The 27,696-nt window shown below is 44.7% G+C and overlaps 1 protein-coding gene across 2 annotated transcripts in view; it reads left to right on the top strand.

The window, feature by feature from the left end:
* Positions 1 to 27,696, top strand: part of LOC130109277 (ubiquitin carboxyl-terminal hydrolase 15-like) — a 46,228-nt gene continuing 18,532 nt past the window's right edge. Inside the window, exons 1-10 of one of the 2 annotated variants that reach the window (XM_056276092.1) lie at positions 1 to 89; positions 851 to 978; positions 1,412 to 1,542; positions 4,670 to 4,796; positions 6,692 to 6,837; positions 13,086 to 13,147; positions 13,942 to 14,031; positions 17,872 to 18,019; positions 18,340 to 18,513; positions 18,988 to 19,146. In XM_056276092.1, coding sequence (XP_056132067.1) covers positions 1 to 89; positions 851 to 978; positions 1,412 to 1,542; positions 4,670 to 4,796; positions 6,692 to 6,837; positions 13,086 to 13,147; positions 13,942 to 14,031; positions 17,872 to 18,019; positions 18,340 to 18,513; positions 18,988 to 19,146 — 1,254 coding nt within the window. The remainder of the gene's footprint in view (positions 90 to 850; positions 979 to 1,411; positions 1,543 to 4,669; positions 4,797 to 6,691; positions 6,838 to 13,085; positions 13,148 to 13,941; positions 14,032 to 17,871; positions 18,020 to 18,339; positions 18,514 to 18,987; positions 19,147 to 27,696) is intronic. The other variant, XM_056276093.1, reaches the window with a different exon arrangement.

Here is a 27,696-nt window from a genome sequence, read left to right on the forward strand (position 1 = left end):
ATGGCGGAGGGAGGAGCGGCTGACTTGGATACCCAGAGAGGAGAGGTCGCGTTGCTGTTGAAAACACAGTTGCGAAAGGGAGACACTTGGTGAGAGTTAAGCCGTAACTCCGCGTCTGCCGTTGACACCGCTGACTGGCTTCATCGAGGCTGTCCAAGTGCTGAAAGATGGCAAAGGAGGAGTGACAGGCCGTGTTGACAGTTGGCTACCAGTTAGCCTGTTAGCTACGAGTTAGCCTGTCAGATTCATGTGTGTCAGTCTGGCAGCCGAGCCGAGTAGAGCCCGCTAACGCTAGTTAAGTTTACCCTAGGAGACAGACACCACAAATTTTGTATTCTATGGGTTGCGTTTGATACGTTTAAAGGGCTGTCTTGTTTACTCTTGGTGACATGATTTGTTTGCGTTGCCTTTATACTGATCAAGCCAGTCAGCGGTGTAAGCTAAGCAGCCCTGCGGAGCTTCAAGTGGTTCACCCGTGAGCTCATCCAGGGCGGAGTCGGGAAAAGCACCTGTCAAAATCACAGAGCCAGCTGGCTAGACGAGCAGCAACCTGAACTAACTTGTTGGTTGCAACGGTGCTACTTTCAAAACGTACAGTCTGTCTTATGTTAGCCTCTGAGAGCTAACTCCATTTGCGTTGATGACGGCCGTTGATGACGTAGCGCAATCAATATCTCAGGCTATAAAGTTGCTAAAGCGTCACGGCTGTGGCCATTATGCCTTTAGAAATACTGTTATCCTACAGAGCTTTTGTTCATCCTGCATGTGCGTACTGTCAAAAACTGCATAATACTGAATAATTGTCATTCATCTCTTGTGACTGGAATATTTTCTGATACACATTCACCAGGTACCTAGTGGACAGTCACTGGTTCAAACAGTGGAAAAAATATGTGGGATTCGATAGCTGGGACAAATACCAGATGGGGGACCAGAATGTCTACCCAGGACCTGTGGATAACTCAGGCCTTCTCAGAGGTAAGTTGTAGATAAATCCCGCCTTCCTAAATATGACAGCCTGTTATAGGATTGTTGTGTCATTCCTTGTCATATTTTCCATATATTGAACAGAGAGCCTTCCTTAAAATTTCAGGAGCCCATTTAGAGTGTGGCCCCTAAAACACCAATTATCTAAGGTCAAGTTCAACCCAATAGTTCTAGAAGTAATGATAGAGAGAATACAAAGGAGAAGGTAACAAAGAATCATTGTTAGCATACAATATGGAGTAGCTTGTTGTGAGCTTCATAGAAAGATCTCTGGCATGCTTTTTCTCTTTGTGTGTGTGTATGTGAGAGATTTCAGAGAGTTTGTTGGCTAAGGGTAACCAGTGAAAAAACATGGCGTTATTTAGCAGGCCTGGATTTTACCTGCTTAAATCTAAACTCGCGCTTTCTCTCTCTTCCCCTCTAGATGGAGATGTGCTGGCCATTAAGGAACACCTCATCGATGAGCTTGACTACATCCTGGTACCCACAGAAGGCTGGAACAAGCTAGTCAGCTGGTATGGATTGACAGAGGGTCAGGAGCCAATCTCACGCAAGGTAACACTTACAGCATTAGTGTATGACTGTAAATGGCTTTTTCTTTGATGTAGGGTGTACTGCCATGCTACATGCATGACAGATCCATTGGGGCTCAGTTGATTGTTGAAATTGCAGTACCAACAAGTGAAATTGTTGGTTTTCTGAGATACATTGTAATGGCTGTAGTTACTGGCAACTATGAGCTACATAAAAGAGTAGCATGACTTGCTCTTAGTTGTTAGGAGATGCTCATAAAGCCATTTGAGGCCTGGGTTTAGGAGTGCACAGCAATTGTAAATGCGAACTTGAGTTATTGAGTCAATCTTGCTCAACATAGAGCACAAAAGGACACAGATAGAAGATAATGGTGAATTTTATTATATCAGAATACCCTCAATGTCCCCCTCAAGAACAATATGATTGGAAGCTGAATCCCAGAGGTCATGGGATATTTTCACCTAAGCCGTTGTCTTAATGCATATTGGAATGACTCTGCAGTCACTGGGTTCACATTTATGCAAACGAGCCCTGACAGCAAATGATAGCAAAAGATAAAGTTCTATGCCAGGGTTTAACCACAAGGAACACGGAAGCATGTCTTGGACTTGGTGAATGTGGTAAATGTCTGCTGTGAAAGGCCTTATATACTTTTATTGCCTAATACTCATATTTATCAGAGAAATTGTTTTTTATGTGCAGAAATTGCTGATGCAGCTTTTCATTCATTTGAATTATGATTTCTTTCATTCTTTTTAAGAAAAGATTTTCTTTCCTCAAGAAAAGTCAGTAGTTTCGAAGGAGTTCTGGGACAGTTACACACTCGACTGTTTGTATTAGCAGCAGGGTAGTCAGTGGACATCTTCACTTTGGCTATTTCTAACTAGTGTACTTGCACAAAGCGCACAAGTAGCTTCAAATCTTACTAGTCATGGCATAATGGCTGCTGCATTGGTTTTTTCCCCCCATCTGTCTTGCTCTCTTTCTTTGTCTGTCACACTTTCACTCTCTTTCTCTGACACACTCTCTCTTTCTCTCCTTCCAATGACCCTCCCATTTTGCCATGTATGTCGCATGGGGTATCGGGTAGCTACAGAGTTTCTATTTTCAGCCAGCGTTCTGGATGACTGAAAAGCTCCATGGAACAATCTGCGAGACACAACATGCAGGAGGTTCATCATTATATTTTTCGTCTTCCTCTTTTTCTTTTTCTTCTGTTTTGCACTTTGTCACTGTTGCGGGGGGCAGCCATGCGAGCGTTGAAGAGAATAAGGCAGACTGTTTTTGTGGGCACACCACCGCCACGGCTCTCTGCTGCGTCTTCCTCACGTCTGATGGCCGAGTGATTCTGCGCGTCCTTGTTTTGTGAAGTGGGAGAATGCCGGCTGAGGTCAAACCGAGAGAGAAGGAGCAAGGGGAGAGAGAGAGTGATAAGCAGGATGGAGGGGGTCGGTGGTAGTGAACAGTTCTGGCTTGGCTCTACTCTGAGAAATTCTCAGAGTTTGGCGAGGAGTTTGGCTTTGTGTTGTTAGAAACACGTGTATTGTGCAAGAAGCAGGGTGGGCACTAGATGGGTGAAGGGGCTTAATGCAAGGAGAGTGGGTGGAGGGGTCTTGTCTAAACTGTGTGTGTGTGTTAGGGCTGGGCATATCGATATGACAAGGCTAGAGACTCCTGAGATTTTGGATATTGTAATGTTGTGATATGATGTAACTTTTGTATTTTCCTAGTTTTAAAGGTGTGATTATAGTAAAGAGAAGCAATTTTCTGAATTTATTAGATTGCGCTAGCTGTCATTATTTGTCTCTACCTGTTTGGACATTATTATTATTGGACATTACATTACTAATGAATATTTATCAAAAAAGTCATTTTGTGACAGCAGCGATAGTCATCTCTACAATATCATCAAAATGTCGATATCGAGATATTCAGTCAAAAATATCATGATATTTGATTTTGTCGATATCGCCCAGCCCGTGTGTGTGTGTGTGTGTGTGTGTGTGTGTGTGTGTGGTTGCATCTCACTAGGACAGCAGTTGAATGCTTGGTGCTGTGTGTATGTGTGTGAGCATGTGGTTGTTGCATCTTACTAGGACAGCAATTGAATACTTGGTGCTGTGTGTGTGTGTGTGTGTGTGTGTGTGTGTGTGTGTGTGTGTGTGTGTGTGTGTGTGTGCGCGCGCGCGCGCCCGCATGCATGTGTGTGTATCAGATTTGGGGGCTAGCAAAGGGGCTTGATGGGGAAATAAATAGGCTGGTAGCCCTCAGCTGTCTCCACGCACTGAGGCTAAATTAGGAACCTCTCCCTCTAACTTGTGCCTGTCAAGGCACCCACATGAGTAACAACCAGGACTGGAAATTTTAAAGTTTGTCATCCATTTAGGACAGTGGCTGGTAGTAGCAAAAATCCACTAGCCATTTTCACTAGTTAATTAGACAAGAAGGTTTATAGGATATAATGGAACCTCAGAATAATAGCTGGCTCTCTGTCCAAGTGGCTGATAGAGTAGGTAACCTTACTAGTCAAAGTCAAAGATGAACTAGCATGGCTGGGGTTTATTTCTCATTGTGGTTGAAACTAACCTAATGGATAGTTAATGCCAAGGAGCAAATATGTTTTGCATCATGAAAGTCAACAACAAACAAGTCATATTTTCACCTACTGTGGCTTGTTGAAAAGTGCATAAATGGTGGGAAAGGATGAAAGGGAGAGACTTCTTTCTTTTCACTTCTTGCTGGGTTTAGGTTGTTGCAGTAGCTAAATCAAGTAAAGTAAAGAAGTCAGCTCACGTGTTTTCTGGGTGCATTAAATTAACGTCACACAGGGTTGCTCATCCTCAAAATAATGTGATGGAAGGAAGCTTATTTGTTTATTTGTCATTTAACCTTTTTTAAAAAAAAACATGTACTGCTGTGTGTGATGCTTTGACTATGAGTGATGTTGTTACATTATAGGTTTGTAATAGTAGTGTCATTAGAATAACATAATGATCTATAGTAAACACCTTACTGTTATGCGTAAACACACTGTTTGTGTATTTAATTGCTAATAAATTGAATATGCAATCAACTAAATCAGTCAATGCTGACCTGAATAACTTGATACCATTTGCCACCATCTCCACTTAATTCCTCTTTTGCCCAGGTGGTTGAACAGGGGATGTTCGTCAAACACTGCAAAGTGGAGGTGTACCTAACGGAGTTGAAGCTGTGTGAGGACAGCAACATCGACAATGTGGTCACCAGGCGCTTCAGCAAAGCCGACACAATAGGTAGGCCTGTTCCCCTCACCCCCACCTCCCTCAGAAGTCTCAGTGCCCACAAGATGCTGAAACTAACTGAGTGAGCTACCCATATGCAGTAGAAAACCGTAGTAAATGGCACATGTGACTATGAAGCAACATCTAATGCTGACTCCTCACATTTTGTACAAAATGCAATTCCATTCATAAATGATTTGATCAAGGAGTATCAATTCCCACAACAGCGGCCAAGTCTTTGCTTCCTGTGGGGCAGAAGATTTACACATGCACACACACAAAGCAACAATTACGCATTAGCTGTGTCACAGTTGAGTAATCACAGCACATAAACATCTAAATCTTAGCTTGATACACCTTAGATTTTGCACGTTCTTGGTGACTCGGCTAGTTTAAACTTCTTTTGGCTCAGGTATTAGTTCGAGGTCCTAGGATGAAATCCGGCCAAAGATTTTTGTTGCATGTTGCCCGTTCTCTCTCCACCCCGTCCTTCCTGTCTGTCTTCACTGTACAGTCCAATAAAGGCAAACTGCCAAAGAAAAACGTCTGTAAAGCCCATAAAAAGCTTGTCAATTCTACCCTTGTTCCTGCATCCTAAACAAAATTCTGTTTATTTTTCCAAAGTCTATAGGTCATGCCATCACAGAGGGGCCAGATCTTGTTAGTAAAAATGCTGACTAAAACATCATGTGCTCAAAGGCATGACATCCTTATTTGGGAATTTTACCCCAGTTCACCTCCTCAATCTCCATTCATTAAGATGCAGAGAATAAAATGTTCCTAAATGCTGGAAAGTCCATGGATGTATGGAAAATAGATTTGAAACCTGTTATTTCCAAATTTGAAGGTTTGGAAATAGCTGAAGGTTTGGAAATGCCACATAAATTTGGAAAAAGTGTAGAAGATGTTGTGTGACTGCAAATTTTGTCTAGTTTTAGTTGCATACCCTCTGTCCTTTAACATATTGTCATAAGTCATTTTGAGCTCGTGACTGAATCAGCCTTTTTTTTTTAATCCATTGCCCAAACACCACGAGCACCACTCGCATGTCTCACATCAAAAGCTGACCAAAGGATTATCAAGACTTCAAGAGATATTATAGCATTTTGAAATAAAGATGTCTTGGATGCAGATGATAAAGAATCACATGAGATTTAATTTTGGGAAAAATCCAAGTCTCAGGTTGGGATTACACTTGAGGTATTTCTCTGCGATGGAAAGTTACACCTTTTGTTTTTGTTTTTTTATTTTTCCCATTTTCTTCCCAATTATACCCGGCCAATTACCCCACTCTTCCAAGCCGTCCCGGTCACTGCTCCACCCCCTCTGCTGATCCGGGGAGGGCTGCAGACTACCACATGCCTCTTCTGATACATGTGGAGTTGCCAGCTGCTTCTTTTCACCTGACAGTGAGGAGTTTCGCCAGGGGGACGTAGCGCGTGGGAGGATCACGCTATTCCCCCAGTTCCCCCTCCCCCCGAACAGGCGTCCCCCGACCGACCAGATGAGGTGCTAGTGCAGCGACCAAGACACATCTCCACATCTGGCTTCCCACCTGCAGACATGGCCAATTGTGTCCGCAGGGATGCCCGGCCAAGCCGAAGACAACACAGGGATTCGAACCGACGATCCCCGTGTTGGCAGGCAACAGAATAGACCACCACGCCACCCAGATGCCCGGAAAGTTATTCTTAAACAAGGGAATCCATTATCCCTGCATCATTCTGATGTAGATGCTTCACATTAATCCATTGTGTTGACAGTGTTGAATATGTTTATTTTATTTATTTATGATATACTTGAATCACTGAATCCTTGTGTAGAACGCCACACATAGCTTGCAGTGATGCACATCCATTAGGGATAAAATGTAACACCCCCACCTCTCTGTCACCTCTGCACCACAGATGTGATTGAAAAGGAGATGAGGAAGCTGTTCAGCATCCCAGATGAAAAGGAGACCAGGCTATGGAACAAGTACATGAGCAACACCTTTGAGCCTCTCAACAAACCTGAGAGCACCATCCAAGACGCTGGCCTCTACCAGGGACAGGTAGGGACGGAGTTCAACAACTTGGTCCTATTTTGCCATTATGTGGGAAATTGCTAAAATACCCCATGTATAACAATTGTTGTTATAATTGTAAATTAAGATGATATTAGTGAGATAATTGCTGAATTTGAAGAGTTTCTTGTCACCACCATATATGCACTCTGGGGAGTCGTGGGGGGCAGGGAGCATGACCCGAGGCTCATTATTCAGTATTTTCATAACGTACGAAAATCAGAAGGTAAATGTGTTGTAATTTGATATTGGGATGACATATATCCTTAAATTTCTTTATGTCTATATACAGTGGATATAAAAAGTCTACACACCCCTGTTAAAATGGCATGTTTTTGTGCTGTAAAAAATGAAAACAAGAGAAATCATGTCACCCCCCCCCCCATTTCGTTTCATTTCATATACGCAAGTGCATGAAGTGAAATGACAAAGTGTTCCTGATTCTCCCACACACTTTTTTAAAAATTGTAACCTGTAAAAATAAAATGGGAAAAACAATCAGATTTTGCTTTGGGGGCGGGGGGAATACAAACTTACAATAATCTGGTCGCATAAGAGTGTACACCCTTTTATAATTAAGGATGTGGCTGTGTTCAGAATTAACCAATCATACTCAAACTCATGTTAAATAGTAGTTGGTATAAACCTGCAATCAACTGAAGTGACTCTGATGAACCCCAAATAAAGGTCAGCTGTTCCTGTAGGATTTCTCTGACATTTTTTTGTTGCATCCCCTTGCAAAAGCCATGGTCCAGTGTGTACAACCCTTAGCTAATACTTTGTTGAAGTACCTTTTGATGTTATTACAGCACTCAGTCTTTTTTGGTAAGAGTCTATCAGCTTGGTACATCTTGACAAGGCAATATTTTCCTACTCTTCCTTGCAAAAACATTGTAGATCTTAGAGTGCATCTCCTGTATACAGTCCTCTTCAGGTCATCTCACAGATTTCAAATATGATTCAGGACTGGGCTCTGGCTGGGCCATTCCAAAACATTGATCTTGGTGTGGTGAAGCTGTTGCTTTGTTGGTTTGGCTTTATGCTTTGGGTTGTTGTACTGAAAGGTGAAATTCCTCTTCATTTTCAGCTTTCTAACTGATACCTGAAGGTTTTGTGCCAAAATCGATTGGTATTTGGAGCTATTCATGATTCCCTCCACTTTGACTGAAGTCCCAGTTTTGACTGAAGAAACGCAACCCCGAGCCATGATGCTGCCACCACCATGCTTTACCGTGAATACGGTGTTCTTTGGTGATGTGCTGTTTTTCTTTTTGGGGGGGGGGTGCCAAACATACGTTACCATAGCACATTTTTCCACCCAACCTCTGGGGATGCACAAGCCAGTGCATTCTTAGTGTCGGTCCCAAGCCCGGATAAATAGGGAGGGTTACGACAGGAAGGGCTGGATCAGTCATGGCCTCGGTTATCAACGACCGCCACCAGTACTGTTGGGCAGCAGGGTGCTGGTGGAAACTATGCTACTGTTGGGAGAAGGCGAGGGGGAAGGCATGTGCGGAGGCAGCAGGAGAGGAGTAAGGGTAGGAGTGTGGAGGTGAGAGTTGGAACTTTAAATGTTGGCACTATGACTGGTAAAGAGAGAGAGCTGGCTGATATGATGGAGAGAAGGAAAGTAGATATACTTGGTGTGCAAGAGACCAGGTGGAAGGGGAGTAAGGCCAGGAGCATCGGAGGTGGGTTCAAACTCTTCGACTTTGGTGTGGATGGGAGGAGAAATGGGGTAGGGGTAATTCTGAAGGAAGAGTATGTCAAGAGAGAGTGTGTTGGAAGTGAAGAGAATGTCTTATAGATAGTGATGAGTCTGTGTCGCCTGAATGACCATACGCGAACCCTGAGGTGCTTTGGCACACTTGTCTTCATACAAGTGAGCCAGGTCGGAGACATCAGTGAGGGATACATCTACATTACCCACACCATCCCTCTCTAGGTGTGGGTTTAGTAGTTTAACGGACGAGACTGATGACCAGCTCTTCCACCAGGCTGTGAACGGAGCTGGTTGGGCGGCTGAGGGTGAGGACTGTCCCTCTTCCAATGACCAGGAGACAAACAGTTTATACATCGGTTCTCCCGGCTGCAGTGGGAAAATGTGGAGTGATCCGGAGACTTACAAACCCTGCACAACCGCTGCGGTGCATCTGGCACCTGCCCTGCGGCGCTAGCTGGCGGTTGAGTCTGCGTCGGTGTCCGGACTGCAGCGCTAACTGGAACCCGAGTCTGCATTGTGACCAAACGGTCTAGCAAGCTCACCAAACTCCTCATATAGTCATCACCGCCAGAGACAGGTGCAGGAGACGGTGTAGGAGACCTTGCACAAAATGGTATAGGAGATGACGCATGAGCCGGGACGGGAGATGGCACTACCGGCACGGTCGTGTTCAAGTCGGGAGCCACGTCGACTACAGGGACATGAACCTGTGAATGGAACCTACGCTCTACCGCGCCTGCTTCACGTTGTCCACCTGCAGCAACACGGGACTTTCTCTCCAGCATGTGCTCATCAAGCCTCTCTTGGATCTCGCTAGCAGACCATTTCCCTGCGGACTTGAACTTATGTATGAACCACCCTCTGCCATGTTCCTACCTCTAACACTCAGATAAAATAAAAAATAAAATAAAAAAGTGAAAAGCTCAATTCATTTAAATAATTGAATCTAGAAAGCACTAAGAGATTGAAACAATCGCACACAATCAACAAATTCACCAATAGATTAATTACATATTCACATATCTAGTAGTTTACATCAATAGATTATTCACACGAGTCCTTCAATCACATCAACATTAACTTTTTTCCTTTTTTTTTCATGTGTTTTTTTTTTTCCTTCAATATATACAAATGTCCTGTTCACAAGCCCAGTCCATGGTAACCACAGCTATGACTGTCCAGTGTCCACACAGCTCAACTCCAGTCCACTGTAACATGAGTGTACAGTCTATAGAAATACCTGAGGACGTCTGGGGCTTGGTGACGACAGCAGCCTCCCGCGGCGAGCAACTGATGTCGCTCTCAGGATCAAGGAGGGTCACGGCACCAATGTAACGGGGGCAGTCCTATGCTGTTCTATGCTGGTTAGCCTGCTGCACGCCCGTCACTCTCATCATTAGCTCTGCGTTGTGTTCTATTTTGGGTGGGGCCCCAGGTGTTGTGGGGGGCCCTCAGTCTCTCATCATCATCATCATCATCATCATGATCAAGGAAGGAGGGGGGACACACAGGACTCTATTTGGCCCACCTTGCCATTTATTTTGGTTTCAAACCCTTCGACAAACGTCCCGTCCTCCAGCTGGAGCGGTGTTTCTTACAGACGTGGGGGTCGAAGTTCAACCACTGCCCGGACTTCACTCGTGTGCGTTAGAAGGAGAAACCGTCCATGGGACTCCGATGTAAGAAAGGATAAACAAGTATTTTATCCCACAGCTTGCAGTATCTTCTTACAGGGATACTCAAGGTTACGTTCTCCTCAACCAGCAAAACTGTGCTACGGTAAGAAACACGCGTGGCTCGGCTCGGTCGCTGCTTGAGACTCCCTCCACAAAAAAAAAGAAAAAAAAAAAAGCCTCTCCCGCGTTCCCTCTTCCATGTACCCACAAGACCTCGCTCTTAAAGCGACAGTACATGTATATGACGGTCGTTGTAAAACATACATAAAAGTAAATAATGACATAAAATAAAATGTAGTAAACACAAATAACAGCACACAGACAGGATTTGGTGATATTTCATACTCAAACAAAATAAAATAAAAACATTAATTTTAACCTGGTTACAGAAACGTAGTTTACCTTCTAGTTTTGTAGGGAATGTTTGTCCGATATTAGCCGTCCAGTCCAGTGAGTATATTTCTCTTCCCTGTTCGTCTGATATTTTCCCACCAATATAATCCACAAAGTCGTGTGAAAACGTTTCCGAGGTAGAGGACGGCGGGCGGGTCTGCTAACTCTGGCTCCGTTTCCGAGGAGGAGGGCAGTGGGTCTGCTAACACTTGCTCCGGAAAATCGGTAACGTTAGTGACCAGATCATCTGTAATGTTCTTTTTTTTCTTTTTTGAGTCGGGACACGTTGAAACAAAAAAATCACTGATTTTACAAATATTAACTTTACTGCTCTTGCCTGATTTACAGGTAGCTTTCGGCAGCTCCATTGCTTTTGAAAAGCAAACTATAGATTGACCATTTAGCTAGCATAACCAGTGGCAGGTTGCTTAGCTGACTCGTCGGACCCCTGAGCCAATCAAAAGCGTGTGATTTTATTTGTTTTACGAAACAGACCAATAAGATACATCATGTTTGGAAACAAATTAACTGACAGGTTTAACGCCTGTCCGTCACGATAGATGCAGTGTATGAGTAGGCTAGAGGGGCGGTGACAAATAATCAAAACGATAACTAAATAATTATTGGTGCCATTTCAGACGGGCCGTGGGGTTTCGGGGGGGGGGGGTTCAGACACGAAAACCACCTACCTGGCTACGTGCCTGTAGCCAGCTAAATGTTTCAGTGCGCATCGTTTCTTTCAAGTCAGTGCGCTTCGAGGTTTCGCGCTGTCTATTGGCCGACGCAACAGCCAATCACGGCTACTTCCGTGCCTACGCCCCGTTGGATCGAGCATCAACAAAAGAACAGTGTAGAGGGGAAATACATGTTAACAGATGGCACTGATGAAAAGACAGGAGGCGGCGCTGTAGGTGGCAGAATTGAAGGATGCTAAGATTTTCATTGGGAGTGACTAAAATGGGCAGGATTAGGAATGAGTATATTAGAGGGACGGCTCAGGTTAGACGGTTTGGAGACAAAGCAAGAGACGTGAGATTGAGATGGTTTGGACATGTGCAGAGGAGAGATGCTGGGTATATTGGGAGAAAGATGCTGAAGATGGAGCTGTCAGGGAAGAGGAAAAGAGGAAGGCCAAAGAGGAGATTTATGGATGTGGTGAGGGAGGACATGCAGGTGGTTGGCGTGACAGAGGACGATGCAGAGGATAGGAAGAAATGGAAATGGATGATCTGCTGTGGCGACCCCTAACAGGAGCAGCCGGAAAAAGAATAAAAAGTAGTAGTAGTAGTAGTAGTTTTGGGAGATTGGATCTATCTTTTAACAAAATTTAGCTGGGATTAGAGGGGTTTTTTTTCCATGTGAAAAGGCTCCCGTCTTGCCACCCTACCCCATACATAGCCCAGACACATGAAGAATACAGGAGATTGTTGTCACATGTAAGGGAGCAACCACTACTTGCCAGAAATTCCTGCAGCTCCTTTAATGTTGCTTTAGGCTTCTTGGCAGCCTCCCTGACCAGTTTTCTTTGTTCTCTCATCAATTTTGAAGGGACGTCCTATTCTTGGTAATGTCACTGATGTGGCATATCTTTTCCACTTGTTGATTGTCTTACTGTGTTCCATGGTATATTTAATGCCTTGGAAATTCTTTTGTAACCCTCTCCTGACTGATACCTTTCAACAATGAGACCCCCTTGATGCTTTGTAAGCTATTTGTTGGAACATGGCTTTTGCAGTTGGATGCAACCAAGATGTCAGAAAAATCCTACACGTGCAGTTTACCTTTACTTGGGGTTAATCAGAGTCACTTTAATGGAGAGCAGGTGTATACCAACTACTAGTTAACATGAGTTTGAATGTGATTGGTTCATTCTGAACACAGCCGCACCTCCAATTATAAAAAGGTTGTTGTGTTTTTCTTCATGAAAATATTTCTGATTATTTTTCACTTTATTTTTATAGGTTGCAATTCAAAAAAAGTGGAAGAAGTTCTGACATGATTTATCTTGTTTTAATTTTTTTTGCATCACAAAAACCTGCCATTTTAACAGGGGTGTGTAGACTTTTTATATTCACTGTATATAGACATATCAATAGTTAAGGATATATGTCATCGCAATATCAAATATGACGCATTTACCTTCTGATTTTCATGCAGAAACCTGCCATTTTAATGGGGGTGTGTAGACTTTTCATATTCAATCTGTGTGTGTGTGTGTGTGTGTGTGTGTGTGTGTGTGTGTGTGTGTGTGTGTGTGTATATTTGTCTTATCAATTACTTGTTACTTTGTTCAAATGGTTAGGATCATTGTGAAAACTATTAAGATATGATTAGCTACATTAGCTACTCATGTAACCCGTCAATTCAAACTACCATGGTCATGAATGAAGCTCTCCATTCTCTAAATTTACCATTTCATCGTTTTACTTCCTCCTCTCCTGCAGGTTCTAGTAATAGAACAGAAGAATGAGGATGGAACGTGGCCCCGGGGCTCCACAGCACCAAAGTGAGTAAACAGCAAAGTGTCTGTCACCTTTTGCTGGGAGTAGGAATTAGGCACCCTTTACCACTTGAATTTAAGGGTGGAGGTGAGGATGGATTGGTTCTGCAGGATGATGGCATCTGTTTTCCAATGTCTTGTTTTTATTTTCTCTGCTCAGCAGTATGGCAACACAATAAACAAACAAACAAAAAAAAACAAAAAAAGTTGTAAAGCGCTGTCCCTTGATATTGCAATTTGGCTGTGAATACAGATGCATGCTTTTTCTGCAATTCTTTTCCAGCGCCAAAATATACAAAAATATTTGGCACAGGGAGAAAATTAATTGTTAACGTCTAAAATGGACTCAGTTTAAAAAAGGAAAATTCTCTCCAACTTTTAACCTAAATTGTTGGCCAAGGTTTTTTTTTTGCATAGGAGCAGAACATTTCATCAAGGAAGCTGTCTGAAACCTCCGTCATCCAGTAAGAAAACTGCAGCACCCTGGGATTTGGACATATCTGTTGTCAATATAGGAATTCCCCCGCACCCCCTTGCAGTTGTACAGTCTTGCTTTCCAAGCACTTTTAAATGGGCTATATTTATATCCCTTCCGTCCCTCACCTTCAAAATCGCTCTGCTCTATGAATTTCACCTCGGTTTATCTGGTTTGCTTCAGCTTTTTTTTTTTCACCTGATATGTTCCTCTGTTTATTTCTATCATCTCATGGTTTGATTTGAATTGACTCTCACTCACCTTTCTTGACAGCCTCCTTATTTCCTTCCTGTCTAACTCATGATCTATTCTTTATCTTTTGAAGGTCATCTGGTGCTTCCAATCTCTCTGCTTTGCCAAAGATCTCGCCTTCATCTCTTACAAACAATCATAACAGCAGCTTCAACAGCAGGAAGTAAGGTCCTGTAGTGTGTAGGGGGGTGAACAGTAGACAGAGGGGGGGTTGGGATTTAACCAGAGATGGAGCTTTGAGAGAGCCGAGCTCAGCAAAGAGTCCCACAAACCTGGCTGATTTGGAACTAATGAGCATCCACAATAGTTTATAAAAATGCTCTGTTTTATTCTACTCTATTCCATTCAAGAGTTGCAGAAGTCTGTAGAGCTTTGTTCTGGACAGACTTATCTCTGGCTGTGGTCTGGGGCTTAAGATTGTCACCTGACTGCAGTTTCTGCAGCAAGAGGCTGCTATTGGGGAGGTGGCAGGATTACATGGGATCGATCTCTAGGACATGTGCTACAGCCACAGCAGTGCTCTCTCGAAACCCAGACAGTGAGGGCTTTTGGGTAGTGTAGTCCTGTGGTCAGTTCATGCTCTTTCACTCTCTCTTTACCTCTCACTGGCTTGTGATACCAGCCTTAAGACTCAAGTGTAAGAACTCTTCAAGAGTCTCAAAAGCATCTTAACTGTTAAAATAACCTTATTTTTGATGCAATGTGCGCTGTATAAAATTATTAAGTTGTTATTTTTAGCCAGTTCAGCTGAGGTATATCCCATGGTCCATGTAAAATGTGTTGACCTTCACTATGACACTATGATAGTGAAGGTCAACAAAAGAATAAAAACTTGTGCTCCTTTTCCCATTTTCAGAGATTTGGGTGTAGCATAAGTTAAGGAGTGTTGTTATGGAGCTCAGAAGCTCCATCAGCCTTGTGCAAGAGGGCATTGGCTTGGGCGGGTGTTAGCCTGTTTTTGTCCAGTTAGTTTTTGCGATTCCCTCTGTCTGCCAAATGTGTTCGTATAGTGTACTGCATGCTTTATGAAATGTATAACATATAATACGTAATGTGTATAAGAGATGGAAGATTTTGAATTGCTAACTACAACAGGCCAGTCCTGACATATGTACATGTTTATACATGTTTGTACAGGCTATCCTTGCTACACACTCAGTCACTCCGTTTTTCTTACAGAACACAAGTGTAATCATTGCAGCATGATACCACTAACACAGTTTGGCAACACTATACTGACACACTATGCTGGCTTACTCTGTCTGCTCCACTGTTTTTTTTATTGGCTCAGAATTGTATATTATGTTATATGACAGACATATATTTTACATCATATGATAGCCTAGGAAAAGCCTTAGCAAAGATATCATTGTCTACTGAGTTTGTGAATGTTTGGAAAGGCACACAGCAGGTGACTTGGGGAAATTGAATCTTCAATTCTTGGTAGCTATCCTGTCCCTGACTCGCTGTACTGCCAGCACCATCATCTTAACTGAATTATGCATAAGGCGGCCTTTTTTTCTCTTATAAAGAGCTCCCACATCACATAAGGCCCATCTTTTTGCGTGTGCTGTTCTAGCCTGGTCAGCTTAGCTACAGTAGCTACATACTGTAACCACAATGCCTGTAGCATGGGTCTGTTCCAAGGCAGTGGTAGGCAACCATTTCTCTCTCTCTCGCTCGCGCTCTCTCTCTCTCTCTCTCTCTCTCTCTCTCTCTCTCTCTCTCTCTCTCTCTCTCTCTCTCTCTCGAACCCTCTATGACTCTTCTCTTCCCTGAGCTTGTAGCGCTGCATATATTCTGCGGTGTAAGTGACCTTCAGAATACATTTTGGCTGCCCCTGCTCCTTTCCTCCTTTGGATTCACACACACACACACACACACACACACACACACACACACACACACACACACACACACACACACACACACACACACACACACACACACACATATATATATATATATATATATACACACATACATATACATAAAAACACACGCCCTGGGAGTGAGTCCCTGTGTGTTGCTTTCTCAAAGTGCGTCTTACTTATTTACGCTCCTCTTCCTAAAGCACCAATATAGGCACCCATGGCATATTAAATAGAGTGACGGATAGTGTCAGTGTGTGTGTCACTTAAAGATAGAAGGGGTGAGAAAGAGAGGAGGAATGTGTGTTTGTCGGAAGGGGAGAGTTTGAAAGCAAGATAACAAGAAGGAAAGATAAAAAGGGTGTGTGTGTGTGTGTGTGTGCACATTTAAGAGAGATAAAGAGGGCGAGATGGAAAGCCTGAGTGTGTGTGTGTGTGTGTGTGTGTGTGTGTGTGTGTGTGTGTGTGTGTGTGTGAGAGAGAGAGAGAAAGAGAGCGCGCGCCTGTGAATACTGCAGCCTCAGCTGGATGCAGTGGATCAGCTGCTCCCTCCATTCCCTTCTCATTTCTCTTCTGTCAGACCCCTGCACACACACCCTCCTATCTCCACCTCTTTCTTTCCCCTCTACCTTTTTCTGCTTACTGCCCATATCTTCTGTCATCCTCTCTTTTCCTTCGATCTCCTCTTCTCCCTCTCTTTTCTCATCTTTATCGCTTTCCCCTCTCTATCTCTCATTCTCTCTTTCTCTCTCTCTCTCTTTCTCTTTCTCTCTCTCTCACTGTGTGCACCTCTGCCTCCTGTAGCAGCTGTAGTCTTAAGCATCCTTACCACTGCTGCTGATGCGGCTATAAATATCTGCGGGTAGCAGTAGAGCAGCACAGAGCAGCAGGCAGACTGGAGGGAAGAGCAAAGGACCGAGACAGGACAGGACAAGAGCTGGTGGGGAGGGTTCACGGATCAGAACCAGAGGAGATGACATCATGACACACAGCCCAGGTCAGATGAGAAGAAGGGGGGAGAGGAGAGTGGAGGAGTTGCCCGGCTAGCTGACACTTGGGAGTCCTGAGCTTCCTGGATGCCCAGCCTGCTCACTCAGATCCTTGTTTGTGCTTATGTGTGTGCATGTGTGTGTTTGTGAGTTTGAGCCAAAGCCACTTCTTTTGTTTACTAAAGGCTACGGGGCTGCGACAGAAGTAGGAACTTGACCAGATACAATCTCAGAACTGAGACCTTCAGATTGAACTACATTGTTTTTATTACCTGTGGGACAGGACTGAATTTGGGCAGCGTGGATAAATGCACTGGAATCCAGGGGTTGATTTGGACTAGACCACTTTCATCTGCTCAGCCCCAAACCGAGCTTTGGATGTAACAGAACCAAACACAAACCAGTACAGGTTTTTAAGTTTGTGCGGCGATGTGGGCTGGCGTGGGCCGGGGCGGGGCTGAGATGCCATGCTCCTGTGCTGCTGGTGGTGCCTGAGGCCTGAGGCGGTGGAGCTGGACAGCAGGAGGGTGGACCGGGTGCTGAACTGCGAGCCTACAGCTGCCACCACAGTTTCAGCTGCCTCCCTGGACCAGTGGGAGCCGACAACAGCAACCGCCGCCTTGCCGGCCTCTCCGAGGTCCGCCTTGTATCACCATGGGGAGGGGGCTTAGCTTTAAGCGCTCTGGATGTACCTCTGATGCTCTGTGGAGCCTGAGAGTTTCCCATTAGGCCTGAATGGGGGAGGTTCTAAGTGTTCTCCTCTTGCGCCATATGATTGTCATTTAGTGTAATATTTTGTTGTTGGTGCAGCTGCAGAGGAAGCCAAAGCTGTATTCTTGTGTTGTGGTCCCTCTTGGTGTATTGATGTAACTACTTATAATCTTTGAAATAATTTCGAGTGATAACCTTGAAGTAATGCAGACCAATCTATCTCAAAGTAGACCTGGTAATAGTAAATTAAGCCTCATAATAGAAAGTAGGTTATCATCTTAAAGTAATCACTTTAACATAAACTTGGTCATCTCTGTGGTATACCTAGTAAAGTTTGTGCTTTAGTGTGTTTACTAGCGTTTCTGTGCATGTAGTTTGAAAACAGACTGTCCAGCAGTATGTGACTTGTGCATTGTTGTATTTGTATTGCAGTGTAAAGAACTCCAGCTACGGTCTCCCATCCTACCATCCTTACAGCACTAGCTATGACTACTCAGACCAGGGCAGACAGAGCGAGCACTCTGGCCTCTGTGGCCTATCTAACCTGGGAAATACCTGCTTCATGAATTCTGCAGTGCAGGTAACGCAATGCTTTCAGGATTCCCCAAACTGGTTTTGAAAGTGGGTAATACTAATCCAATCACCACTAAAAGGGTTCCCATGTTTGTCTAGAACATCTGATGAATGTGTAGGGATGTTTCTGATTTCCAGGTCTTGAAAAGTTTGGAAATTTGGCTAAAAGACTGGACAGATATGGGAAACACGGTTGTTCCGGCCAGATAACATAAATGACTGGGCTGAACTTTACATGTGGCTATAGGCTGCCTTACAAGGTGTAAGGAAATTTGGACTGTCACCTCAGTTGCCAAGTCCTTGTGACATGTTATTTGCTGTCCACAGTGTTTAAGCAATATCCCTCCGCTGACGGAGTACTTTCTCAAAGACAAGTACACAGATGAGCTAAATGAGGACAACCCGCTGGGCATGAAGGGTGAGATCGCCAAGGCCTACGCCGAGCTCATCAAGCAGGTGTGGTCAGGCAAATACAGCTACGTCACCCCCAGGCCTTTCAAGGTAACCACTTCACTTCATTGTTCACACTCCGTCTGAATGCCAATGCTGTTTCCTAAGAATACCTGTGTCCTCTGTCTTTGATGTAGACGACGGGATGAGACAGGCTATACATGTCAATGAACTCAGCTTTTCTGCCAGTGAAGAATTCATTTCTAAATCACTCAATATACAGTTTTGGAAAATAATCATGACCTGATTAGCTTTTCTTGATATTTCTAAAATCTGAAAGATCTGTTAAGGGGTTATTTTGTCAATCCAGTGTTAAGGCTGCCTGCTATCTTTGAAAAATCACCATCATTTCATTAATTTAAAATCGGTATATTCTCAGTTATAGCTCATGATGATGTCATGTCCCTTTATGCCTTCTGGTCTTTGCCATTGTGTGTTTGTACTTCGTATGGTGGTTTTGTTGTGCCTCTGCACACATTTGTACCTTTTTTTTTCTTGGTCTTTATATGTGCCTCTGCCCTCCAGACGCAGGTGGGCCGTTTTGCCCCCCAGTTCTCTGGCTACCAGCAGCAGGACTCCCACGAGCTGCTGGCCTTTCTCCTGGATGGCCTCCATGAGGATCTTAACCGCATCAGGAAAAAGCCCTACATCCAGCTCAAGGATGCTGATGGCAGGCCTGATAAGGTGGGATATATTCAGCTGGACTCTTCAACATGTCTAACAAATCCAGGAAAAGTACAGCAAAAACAAAGCTAATTACTCCCCAGTCTGCAAATAGTATGCAAACAGATGAAAGGTCAAGGAAATTGCAGAGGAGAGCAGTTCTCATAAAATGATGTTCGTGTTGACTAGATTTTGTATGCCTGTATATCTGATAAAATTTTTAAATCCAGTTAACAAATACAAGTCTGGAAAATGTACATCAATCAGCCAAAACATTAAAACCACTGGCAGGTAAGTGAATAATATTGATTATCTCATTACATTGACACCTGTCAAAGGGGTGGGATATATTAGGTAGCAAGTGAACAGTCAGTTCTCGAAGTTGAAATGTTGGAAGTAGGAAAAATCGGCAAGCGTAAGGATCTGAGCAACTTTGACAAGAGCCAAATTGTGATGGCTTAGACCCTAGGTTCCCAAATGGTGTGCCGTGGGATTATTATTGCAATATACAACTAAAAAGTTATTAATGAATTTTTAATTTTCTGTCTGTATGTTCCACACCCTCATTTCCAAATACAGAGACAAATTATCTGCCTAAAAAAAGCAATTTCTTTAAAAACTGTCCGTCAAAGGGAACCACAGTTTTCGCCGTTCACGCAGTAGATGTGGGAATTATTAGAGCGTGACACATCAAAGACCCTGATTGACAGCCAGTGTGAAGGTGGATAACAACATAAGAAATCCGTGAGGGGTAAATTGGATTGCTTTCTTGTGTGGCGTAAACCACCACTAACCACCAGTGCAGACAATGCACCACCTACAGAAAAGAGGAAAAAACCTGTCCGTAGTATCACGAAAGCTACCTTTGTTATGGCTTCAGCTGGACCGGGGATGTCAGCAGCCCTCAACCCAAGTGCATCATCTGTTGGGAGAAGTTAGCTAATGCTAACATGTTGCCAAGCAAGCTGAAGAGGCATTTGGAAACCAAACATCCCTTCTACTTTGAGAGAGACTTGGCGTACTTCAAAAGAGCACGGGATCTGAACCAGAAGCAGCAAGACCATTTGATGGATTGTGGGAAAGTGTCTGATAAGGCGATGGAGGCAAGTTATATGCTAGTGGAGTTTATTGCAAAGCAGAAGAAACTTCACACAATAGCGGAGACAGTCATCCTTCCCGCTTGCAAAAAAATTGCAGGTGTCATGCTAGGTCCAGATGCTGCAAATGCGGTATCAAAAGTGCCTTCGTCTGACAATACAATCAAAAGAAGACTCGACGACATATCAGATGACATTGAGCAACAATTGACCTGAGAAATTGCAGATGAGCGGCACATTTTCTCTACAAATAGAAGAATCCACTGACAAAGGTGGGGCTGCCCAACTTCTGACAAACGTCAGGTATGTTGATGGTGACTCTATTAAAGAGACTTCTGTTCTGCAAAGACATGGGAAGCCATACAACGGGAGGAGAAATATTCAGGGTAACTGATAACTACACTGCTCAAAAAAATAAAGGGAACACATAAGCAATGCAATGTGGCTCCAAGTCAATCACACTTTTGAGAAATCAACCTGTCCAGTTAGGAAGCAACACTGATTTGTGAATCAATTTCACCTGTTGGTAAATTGTCTAATTTCCACCAGGTGGAAATTAGACAATTTGCAAGACAACCCCTATAAAAGGAATGGATTTGTAGGTGGTGGCCACAGACCATTTGCCTGTCCTCATCTTTTCTGGCCGATCTTTGGTTAGTTTTTCATTTTGCTAGTGCCCTCACCACTAGAGGTGGCATGAGGCGGTATCTGCAACCTACAGAAGTTGCTCAGGTAGTGCAGCTCATCCAGGATGGCACATCAATGCGTGCTGTGGCAAGAAGATTTGATGTGTCTCCCAGCACAGTGTCCAGAGCATGGAGGAGGTACCAGGAGACAGGCCAGTACACCAGGAGACGTGGAGGGGGCCGCAGGAGGACAACAACCCCGCAGCAGGACCGCTATCTGGTCCTTTGTGCAAGGAGGAACAGGAGGAGCACTGCCGGAGCCCTACAAAACGACCTTCAACAGGCCACTAATGTGCAGGTTTCTCCTCAATGAGTGAGAAACAGAATGCATGAAGATGGTATGAGGGCCCGACATCCACAATTGGGGCCTGTGCTCACAGCCCAACACCGTGCAGCCCGATTTACCTTTGCCAGAGAACATCTTGGTTGGCAGATTCGCCATTGGCGCCCTGTGCTCTTCACAGATGAGAGCAGGTTCACACTGAACACATGTGACAGATGTGAGAGAGTCTGGAGACGCTGTGGAGAACGTTCTGCTGCCTGCAACATCCTCCAGCATGACCGGTTTGGCGGTGGGTCAGTGATGGTCTGGGGAGGCATATCCTTGGAGGGCCGCACAGACCTCTACGTGCTAGCCAGAGGTACCATGACTGCCATTAGGTACCGGGATGAGATCCTCAGACCCCTTGTCAGACCATATGCTGGTGCAGTGGGCCCTGGGTTCCTGCTCATGCATGACAATGCTCGTCCTCATGTGGCCAGAGTGTGTCAGCAGTTCCTGTATGTCGAGGGCATTGATGCTATGGACTGGCCTGCACATTCCCCAGACCTGAATCCAATCGAGCACCTCTGGGACATCATGTCTCGTACCATCCGCCAACGCGATGTCGCACCACAGACTGACCAGGAGTTTGACCGATGCCTTGATCCAGGTCTGGGAGGAGATCCCTCAGGAGATCATCCGTTGTCTCATCAGGAGCATGCCCAGACGTTGTAGGGAGTGCATACAGGCACGTGGAGGCCACACACACTACTGAGCCTCATTTTGAATCGTCTTGAAGAATTTCCAGAGAAGTTGGATCAGCCCATGTTCTCATTTTCCACTTTGATTTTGAGTATGATTCTGAATCCAGACCTTAATGGGCTAATGATTTTGATTTCCATTGATCATTCTTAGATTATTTTGCTCTAAACACATTCCTCTGTCTAATAAATAAAGATTTTCAGCTGAAATATTTCATTCATCGAGGTCTATATTGTGTTTTTAGGTGTTCCCTTTATTTTTTTGAGCAGTATATTTAGAAGAGAAAAGTCTGACCTGGGATATGTGTGTCAGTCTTTGCACAGATGGTGCGGCATGCATGACTGGGAGAGTGAGGGGATTTATTGCCAAGGTGAATGCACAAAACCCAAATATTGTGACAAACTACTGTATTTTGCATTGAGAGGCATTAGTTGCCCAAATCAGGCCCCCGGAGTTGGCTGAGGTGCTGGATCAGGCTGTACAGATGGTGAATTACATCAAATCAAGGCCCCCCGAAGTCTCGCCTCTTCTCCAAATTGTGCGCTGAGATGGGCGCTGATCATCAGAACCTTATCCTCCACACAGAGGTGCATTGGCTGTCACGGGGGTAAGTCCTGTCCTGTTTTTATGAGCTTCGAGAAGAGCTTTTGGAGTTTTCAAGTGAACACAGTCCCACATAAGGACAGGCTTGCGGATGAGAGGTGGTGCGCCAAGCTGGCTTACCTTGTAGACATATTTGGGCATCTCAACGAGTTAAACGCCATCTTCAGGACAGGAATGAAATCATAGTCTTCCACAGACAAGATTCGGGGGTTTATGGGCAAGCTTACCCTGTGGCACGAGGCTTTGGAGCAGGGCTCCATGGACATGTTCCCACTGGCATCAGCCTCACCACAGGCAGCCAGGGAGCGCGCTGTATTTGCCGAACACCTTCAGACATTAAAAGAGAGGTTTGAGCGCTATTTTCCACGTGTGGCCGATATCAAGGTCTATGACTGGATTTGAGACCCATTCAGTCAGGAATCCTCAACAGAAAAGCTAATTTTGAGAGAGAGAGAGAGAGAGAGAGAGAGAGAGAGAGAGAGAGAGAGAGAGAGAGAGAGAGAGAGAGAGAGAGAGAGAGAGAGAGAGAGAGAGAGAGAGAGAGAGAGAGAGAGAGAGAGAGAGAGAGAGAGAGAGAGAGAGAGAGAGAGAGAGAGAGAGAGAGAGAGAGAGAGAGAGAGAGAGGAATGCGTAGAGCTCTGTATGGACCGCACATTGAAGCTCAAATTTAGTGAATTCCCACTGGATCAGTTTTGGTTGGCTTCTGCATCAGAGTACCCAACCATCTCCAGCCATGCTATTGAGCAACTTCTTCTTTCCCCCACTACCTACCTGTGTGAGCTGGCATTCTCTACTCTGGTTTATATGAAGAACAACAGGGGGTCACGGCTTTCGACTTGCGAGTGGCCCTCTCTTCAGTACCACCGAGGATTAAAAAGATCTGCGAGCACCAACAGGCACATGTGTCTCACAAGTTTGGAAGTAGCCAAAAAATATTTACGATAGCAGATGTTTTTAAAGCTGCAAATTGAAGTTACATTTACAATTTCCGACTAAAAGGTTTCTTTTCAACTCAATGTCAAGTGCGTTGACACTATGGTTGTAGTCACGTTTTGCATGCTAATTAGTTTTCATTCTCAGTGCGTCTCTTTTTTCTTTACATTTTAGACTAAAGTTTTGTTTTCAGCTCAGTGCATACTCTGTTATGAATTTACTGTTTATATGCAAATTAGTTTTTGTTCTCCGTGCATCTCGCTTAGCTTGGCCTGTAAAGAGTGATTGCTTCTTGCTCGACCAGGGATGCTGCTGTCCTGAGCCAGCTCTCTCTCTCTCTCGTCCTCTCTCTTTCTCCTCCTCTCTTGCTCCTCCTCTCTTGCTCCTCCTCTCTCGCCTTCTCTCTCTCTCTCTCTCTCTCTCTCTCTCTCTCTCTCTCTCTCTCTCTCTCTCTCTCTCTCTCTCTCTCTCTCTCTCTCTCTCTCTCTCTCTCTCTCTCTCTCTCTCTCTCTTCTCTCTCTCTCTCTCTCTCTCTCGAGCGGATGTGCGAGTGAGTGTACGGAGCAGCAGCGTGTTGTTTCGGTGTGAGTGAGTTTCTGAATTTTGGACTTTTTTTGTCTGGTCCCTTTCACGTGCTTTCTGTGGGTTTGTTGTTGTTTAGTTTTTAGTTCGTTTTTCTCGGTGGTAGGTTTAAGCGGAGTTGTTTATTTTCGGTAGCGCTGCCACCGGCCCGGCGGGGCAATATGGCCGCTGTGGGAGGTGGAGGAACGGCGTTCGAAAAATTGACACGCCGGCACGCGATTAAAGTGGCTCCGGTGGTCAAATGCTCGGTGGAGGAGTGCTGCCTCGCGGTAGGTGAGCATGTGGGCTATGGAAGCATCAAATCGGCGTCCAGAATGAACGGTGCAGTAGTCATGTTTCTGGACAGTATTGATAAGGTCAACCAGGTGGTGGAAAGTGGTGTGGTGATAAGGGACATGTTGACTCCCGTTCTGCCGCTGGTTAACCCAGCCAAGAGAATCACCATTTCCAATGCTCCCCCGTTCATGAGAAATGCAGCTTTTGAGAAGGAGCTTGCAAGATACGGACAACTAGTGTCCCCCATAAAAATGGTCTCCTCCGGTTGCCAGTCTCCTCACTTGAAACACGTTGTGTTCCATAGGAGGCAAGGTTTCATGATTTGAAAAATAATGCAGAGGATTTGGATCTGAAGCTGAAATTCAGGATTGATGACTTTGATTATATTGTGTTTGTTACTTCTGGTATGATGAAATGTTTTGGCTGTGGGTCAGAGGGGCATTTAGTAAGGTCTTGTCCCGAAAGGAGTGAGGGTAGATCTGAGCCTCAAGGGCCGCCTTCGTCCACCGATGCCGCCGCGAGCGGCGCATCTCCGGCTGGAGACGGCGCGGCCGAGTCGGCACAGGGCAGACAGAAGGCTGGGGAGCGAGGGGTGGGAGAAACAGACCAGGTGGTGACACAGAAAAAGACCGAGGCTGGGGAACATGAGGAAAATGGACGGACTGAGCAGGCAGGAGAAGGAGGTGTACAGGCTGAGCATATTAAAACCGTTGAGCACACTGAGAAGGTGACAGAACTTGGGCAGGTCACAGCTGATGGCCAGGATGAGCAGGTAGGGGAGGTTGAACGGAATGTAACGGAAGAGGGAAACTGCGAGACCAGGGATCATAGCAAATTGGCTGGGCCAGATACGAGTGGTGGTCGGAGGACGCAAATACAGCAGACTGCTGTTAGAGTGGCAGAGTCTGTACTCGAAGAAGAGGCAGAGATTATGTTGGACGATGAAATAAAATCAAAAAAGTCAATTAAAAAGGAAGCCGACTGAAGGTAGACAGGAAAATTTAAAAGTGAAGAGGGCTTCAAAAGATAAAAAGCCATCCTCTTTGTCTGATGAGAACACAGACGAAAGTGAGTGTGAGTTAGGTTCCTCTCCTCGTACACAGGTGGACACAGAAGGCAGCTATGCCTTTCTGAAGATCAGGAAGTTTTTGCAGGTTACCAAGGTTTGAGGGCGGTCAAGGTGGAAATACTTGCAGCTTTTTATTGAATCAGTTAAATGCTTTATGAAAAACACAGGGGTCTTGGAGGTGAACACATTCACTGAGCAGGAAGTCTTCAGACTGAAAAAACTTGTACAGAAGGTAAAACTGCAACTTCATGATGATGATTAAGACACATTTGGGTATTGTTATCTTTTTTGGTCAGTGTACGCTTGTTTCTGGCACAGTTCAGCCCCACTCTCCTCATGTGTAATATACAATTAGGCACTTTAAATCTGAATGGAGCAAGGGATGGCATGAAAAGAGCTGCTGTGTTTAAACCTAGTTGAGCTGAAGAAAATAGATGTCTGCTTGTGCAAGAAACACATAGCACAGCAGATAATGAAACTGAATGGAAGAGGGATTGGACTGGAAAATTGATTCTCAGTCATAAATCCAATATTAGTGGTGGGGTCGGATTCTTTTCTCAAGAGATTTTTGTCATGCTCCCTTGAGGTAGAGGAAGTAGTCGAAGGCCGGCTACTGAAAGTAAGGGCGCAGTATGACAACGCAACACTGGTTTTTATAAATGTTTATGGTCCAACCCTTGGCCCTGAAAGAGTAGTTTTTCTGGATGTGTATCTGATGTTATTAGTAAATGTGACAGTGAGGAGTATTTATTTCTGGGAGGGGACTTTAACTGTACAGAGAATTGCAAGTTGGACAGGAACCATCAGGAACCACATCCTGCATCTCTTAGTCGGCTCACACGCTTGGTTAATTCGTGTGAACTGACAGATGTTTGGAGAGCTTTTTATGGGACCCAGAAGCAGTATACATGGACACATCTAAAAGATAACGCACTATCCATGGCACGGCTTGATCGGTTTTATTGTTTTAAACATCATTTTAATGTGTTTAAACAATGTAACATGCTTCCAGTTTGTTTCTCTGGCCACTCTCTTGTACAGTGCTCGGTTTTCATACGAAGTGTTAAAACAAATAGTGCTTTCTGGCATTTTAACACAGGCCTCCTAAATGATAACAACTTTAGAGATGCTTTTAAGTTTTTCTGGGGCCAATATAGGAGCCGAAGGTCTGAATTTATTTCTCTGCAGCAATGGTGGGACATTGGCAAGTGTCAGATAAAGCAGTTTTGCCAGCAGTACACTCGCAATGTCACCAGAGACATAGCCAGATCTATGAGAGATCTAGAGGATGAAATGGTGGAACTACAGAATTTGGCAGATTCCACAGGAGACAGAGGCCATGTAGAAGCTCTCAAATCCAGAAAGTCTGCTTTGGCTAGCCTGCTGGGTATTACAGCACAGGGGGCACTGGTCCGCTCGCGCTTTCTGAATGCCACACATATGGATGCTCCTTCTCACTTTTTCTTTAGTCTAGAGCGCAAGAATGGGCAGAGAAAAACCATTCACTCTCTGCGTACTAACACTGGTGTGCAGCTGTCAGATTTTTCTGGAATTCTGAAATACGCAGCAGGGTTCTACAGTGACCTCTATAAGAGCGAACTCAGGCAGGATGTGCTGGGGGCTGAGTCATTCTATCATGGGCTAAAAAGGGTTGAGGTAGCGCTCAATACAGACCTCGAGGCTCAACTGTCCCCTGAAGAACTCCATGACGCCCTGCAAAGTCTGGAAAGTGGCAAGGCACCTGGTATAGACGGGTTACCTGTTGACTTCTATAAGTCTTTTTGGCCGGTGCTCGGAGGGGATTTGTTGACTGTACTGAGGAATAGTGCAACTGAGGGGCGATTGCCTCAGAGTTGCAGAAGGGCCGTCATTACTCTCTTGCCGAAGAAAGGGGATCTGCAGGACATTAAGAACTGGCGGCCAGTGTCCTTGCTCTGCACCGATTACAAGATCTTTTCTAAGGTGCTAGCAAACAGACTGAGAAAGGTGATGAAGGAGGTCATCCTTGTTGACCAGACTTACTGTGTGCCCGGTAGGCTGATCACTGACAACATTGCATTAATTAGGGACGTTTTGGACATCTCTAGTTCATTGGGAGTTGAAACTGGTCTTATTTCCATAGATCAGGAAAAGGCTTTTGACCGGGTTGAACACCAGCACTTGTGGCAAACCATGAAAGCTTTCGGTCTCAGCCCAGGTTTTATAGCTACGATCAAGGTTTTGTACAGTGACATTGAGAGTGTACTTAAAATTAACGGTGGTTTGAGTGCTCCTTTTAAGGTTCAAAGGGGAATCAGGCAG

The sequence above is a fragment of the Lampris incognitus genome, chromosome 3 (genome assembly GCF_029633865.1).
Source record: "Lampris incognitus isolate fLamInc1 chromosome 3, fLamInc1.hap2, whole genome shotgun sequence".
In the NCBI taxonomy this organism is placed as follows: Eukaryota; Metazoa; Chordata; class Actinopteri; order Lampriformes; family Lampridae; genus Lampris; species Lampris incognitus.